The sequence below is a fragment of the Cryptomeria japonica genome, chromosome 6, assembly GCF_030272615.1.
Source record: "Cryptomeria japonica chromosome 6, Sugi_1.0, whole genome shotgun sequence".
Classification (NCBI taxonomy): domain Eukaryota; kingdom Viridiplantae; phylum Streptophyta; class Pinopsida; order Cupressales; family Cupressaceae; genus Cryptomeria; species Cryptomeria japonica.
This window is the reverse complement of record NC_081410.1, coordinates 583,449,400-583,453,891: the sequence shown is the minus strand read 5'-3', so window position 1 is coordinate 583,453,891 and position 4,492 is coordinate 583,449,400. Positions and strand designations below refer to the sequence as shown.

At 37.1% G+C, this 4,492-nt stretch overlaps 1 protein-coding gene across 1 annotated transcript; it reads right to left on the bottom strand.

Annotated features, from left to right (window-relative positions):
• Positions 1-446: 446 nt before the first annotated feature.
• Positions 447-1,847, bottom strand: LOC131035675 (uncharacterized). The gene has a single exon (XM_057967399.2). The coding sequence runs from the start codon at positions 1,783-1,785 to the stop codon at positions 598-600; it is 1,188 nt and encodes a 395-aa protein (XP_057823382.2). The 5' UTR covers positions 1,786-1,847; the 3' UTR covers positions 447-597.
• Positions 1,848-4,492: the final 2,645 nt, after the last annotated feature.

The window sequence follows — 4,492 nt, the reverse complement described above, 5'->3', positions numbered from 1 at the left end:
TTTTTCAACTCAAGTCTCACGGGTTTGACAGATAAAGAAAATCAAATGCTAAAAAACTGATAACTTCTTTGTCTTTGAGCTGTTCTAGACATCAGCAATGGAAGTTGTGAAATAAACAGTCCACAGGGAAGCGGATTCAGGGTGCCCTTCTATGATCTGGGCGACAAACTTGGCCTTGGTTATCATCAACATAGTAAAAAGTCGAGTCGGATTAACCTCCTCCAATGCTCCATTCATTGCTGTCATACTTTGCAAAACTAAAATTCGTATAAGCACATTCACATCATTCATTACAACTAAAATTCGTATAAACACATTAACACCATTCATTACAATTCACCCCTTGTTGTCATTGTGGATATGGCTCTTGAAACAATAAGATCCATTTATAAGTTAATTACTTGTGTCAATAGCATATCACATAATCTAATGCATAATATTCATGATGAGTATAGTAGCTAAACAAACATCTGTTACATATGATAACCCAACCAAAAAAAACATCTGTATCTTCTATTTGTTGAAAGTTTACAAATACCTTCACACTCAATCTGCAATCGTTGCTCTCAGTGAAAACAAATAAAATAGGTCAAAATGCTAAGAAACTGAAATCCTCTTTATCTTTGAGCTTTTTGAGACATCAGCAATGGCATTTTTATGAACAGTCCACAGGGCAGTGGATTGAGGGTGCCTTTCTATGATCTGGGCAACAAACTTGGCCTCGGTCACCGTCAGCATAGTACAAAGTCGAGTAGGATTAACCTCCTCCACTCCATTCATTGCTTTCATATTTTGCAAAACCAAAAACCTGGGCCTCATTACCTTGTCCAAACTCATTGTAAGCATGCGTGGATGATTTGTCACAAAGTCTACAGAGAGTCCCATGTTGTTGAGCATAAAGTCCATCTTTTTCTTGATGGTTTCCTCCGACTTGTTGAGGACTGAAGGGTTAACCCTAATTAATTCGCAGGCTTCTTCAGGTGAGAGGCCGCAAAGCTGAAGATTGACTATCTTAGCTTCTAACACTTCGATACGGCTCCTGGCCACGATGCTCACAACGTATTTGTACATTTTGCTTTCCTTTTGAATGTCAATCTTGCGATTGAGATCAAGTTGCTCAGGCGTCAGAGAACTGCGCATCAAAACCCAAGGATCTATCAACAAAAACTTGATGAACTCTATTCCTTGAAAACCGAAACCCTCCCAATAGGCAACCGAGGGTTTCAAGACATTCTGCAAGTTCAGTCGAATAATAAAAGGACTTCTCGTAATTGCTCTGACCAGGAAATCGTTGGTCGGGAATACAGTCTTGAGAAATTCAAGATTAGACCGTAAGGTCTCCAGCTTAGCTGTCAAGATACTCGGGCACTTGGTTACAATTTTGGATATATTTTCCCTCTCCACGCCCACATCTATTAGCACTTGAATCTTGGGCTCCAACAATCTTACCAAACTTACCATCATTAGCGATGGCTGCAATCTGATAATGTTTGTAATTTGATCTTGGGTGCAGCCGTGTCTGTTGAGCATGTCCGCGAGCTGTTCAACCTTATCCAGGGTTTTGAGCCGCCCCAATGAGGGCTTCTTTTTCAACATTTTTGTGGCGTCGGCTGAAGATATGTTAAATCTGGTGGTAACGAAGTGTGCGAAGAGATTTTCTGAAGGGGCGTTGCTGTTGCTAACATCATTCTCTGCAAGATTAGAGAAATTAAAGCGAAAATGGGATGGCGTTTTGAGAAACAGATTGCGGCGCACGGAGATGAAGCAGAATAGTTTGGTGGTCATGTTTAAAGTAGTGAAGCAGGTCCAACGGAGGAAGGGCGACACAGACACAGAGCTGTCCAGGGTTTCCACTCTAAGGGCGATCTAGGGTTTCCACGCCACGCATATATAATTGTAAATGAAGCCCATTTAAAAATAAATTAAGTAATTAATTAAAAAATAACTAGCATATTAATATTTTTAAAAATCTATGGAACACGTGGAGATATCTATCGATGGTGTATAGGTAGTTAATAGATATGACATATATGAAATAAAAAATAACATTAGCAATTGCATCTTGGTGTGCAATGGGTACATCAAAGAGGTTTGGAAAGTCATTTAAGGAAATTTTTGGTCTATTTGTTTGCATACAAGTGTTGTAATGAGAAATATATGGATACAAAAGGGAAAAAAAGGAGTTAGATAGAAATAGAAAGATAGAGATATAGAGTAGGAGATATGGAGGGACAAAGGAACTTATATAGAGAGATAGAGAGGGATAGGGAGAGAGATAGAGATATATGGATAAAAGAAATAGAGAGAGGAGCAACAAGAAGATAGAGAAAGAAATAAAGAGATAGATATATTGAGTGATAGATGGAGTGAAAAAGAGATAGAGGTAGACATAATGAGATATAGATAGAGGGGTGAAGAGATGAAAATAGAGATAGAGGTGGCAAGAGACATAATGAGATATAGATATAGGGGTGAAGAGAGATGAAAATAGAGATAGAGGTGGCAAGAGTCCGAGAGAGAGAGAGAGAGAGAGGAGGGGGGGGGGGGAGGGACAAATAGAGGGAGGAGAGAGGAGAAGTAGATAAATCGAGAAAGTGAGAGTGATATGGAGACATACACAGATGTGGACGGAAAGAGGGAGAGATAGGTATAGAAAGTAGAGATAGAGAGGTAGATATAACTTGGAAAAGATATAGGGGCAGGAACTAGAGATAAAGGAGGTTATAGAGACAAGTAACATGGAGAGAAAGGAAGGGAGGAACATGGAGGGTGTGTGTGAGAGAGTTAGTAATATATAACATTAAATATTACAAATGTATATACAAGGATTAGAGAGAGATAATTAGGGAGAAAGGGAGTGTGTGTGAAATGTTATTAACTATATTATAGGAAATTGCTATGTTATAATAACTATAATATATAAATTATATATCTTAAATAAATAAATATTAATATTATAATATGATACTATTATCTTCTTACTTGTTTATTATAATATTATAAAATATTAATATATTTTTATTGTAATATTATTCTTATTATTATATTATTTTATAAATAATATATTATTATAATCTTTTAATTCTTTTTTTTTATTAATAAGTGTTATCCAAGGGGGATAACTCCCGTACATCTCATTCCTCATTAACATATGATTGCTTATAACAGACCCAACAATGTCTAACCTGCCTTAACCTACAAATATCTACCTCGGATTGTCTTAGCCCTGAAATCTATATTTCAAGACTAGACAATCATGTACTCTTTGATGGCGCCTATCCAATTCTTGTTCTACTCTTTTTTCTAAAAATGTAATAATCTTCCTTCACAATCTGACTTATGTCTCTGTGCCAACCATTCGTTATGATTAACTCTGCTCCTTTTCCCAATGTAATCCCTTCATTTGCCAGTTGATCCGCAACTCTATTTGCTTCACGATATACATGTGTAATCTTGTAGTGTTGTAATTGCTTTAAGTTATGTATTATATCGGCCAAATAGCGCTGTAATTTCCAATTGGGAGTTGCTTCTTTTTTGGTTGCATTAATAATTAATTGTGAGTCGCCTTCAATTTCTACATTGGTATAACCTTGGTCAACACAAAATTTGAGACCCCTTACCATAGCAAATGCTTCTGCCTTATTATTGGAGGCAAAACCCATGTTGTCAGCTATACTTCCCAATATGTCTTCGTCCTCATTTCTTATGATGCTTCCATAGCCTGCTAATTCGGGATTACCTTTAGCGACACCGTCAAAATTGAGCTTGCACCATTCAGCCTTTGGAGGTTCCCAGAAGGCATTAGCCCTTTTTACCTATTTTGATACCACATTAATGTTAGGTGGGATTCACGAGTCCCATATCGTCTGTATTTTTTTGTCCCAATCATTTATATATTCAATTCTTCTATTGTAAGCCTTACCATAGCAAATGCTTCTGCCTTATTATTGGAGGCAAAACCCATGTTGTCAGCTATACTTCCCAATATGTCTTCGTCCTCATTTCTTATGATGCTTCCATAGCCTGCTAATTCGGGATTACCTTTAGCGACACTGTCAAAATTGAGCTTGCACCATTCAGCCTTTGGAGGTTCCCAGAAGGCATTAGCCCTTTTTACCTATTTTGATACCACATTAATGTTAGGTGGGATTCACGAGTCCCATATCGTCTGTATTTTTTTGTCCCAATCATTTATATATTCAATTCTTCTATTGTAAGCCTTTGCATTTGCCACCTCACAAATACTGAGTTTTATTTTTTCAATAACCTTTTCCACTGTATTTTCTTTTTCCTCAAAGATTCTTTTGTTTCTTTCTTTCCAAATCTGCCAAGTTATCATTGATGGGCCAATAATCCACAAAGAAACCCATAGAGATTTCTGATACAAAATAGGCCAGCTGATAATCCATTTTTTTAAACTGATCTCACTGGCAAACACCCAGCCTAGACTATTGCATAACCAATTCCAACATTGTCTAGCAAAGGGGCAGTC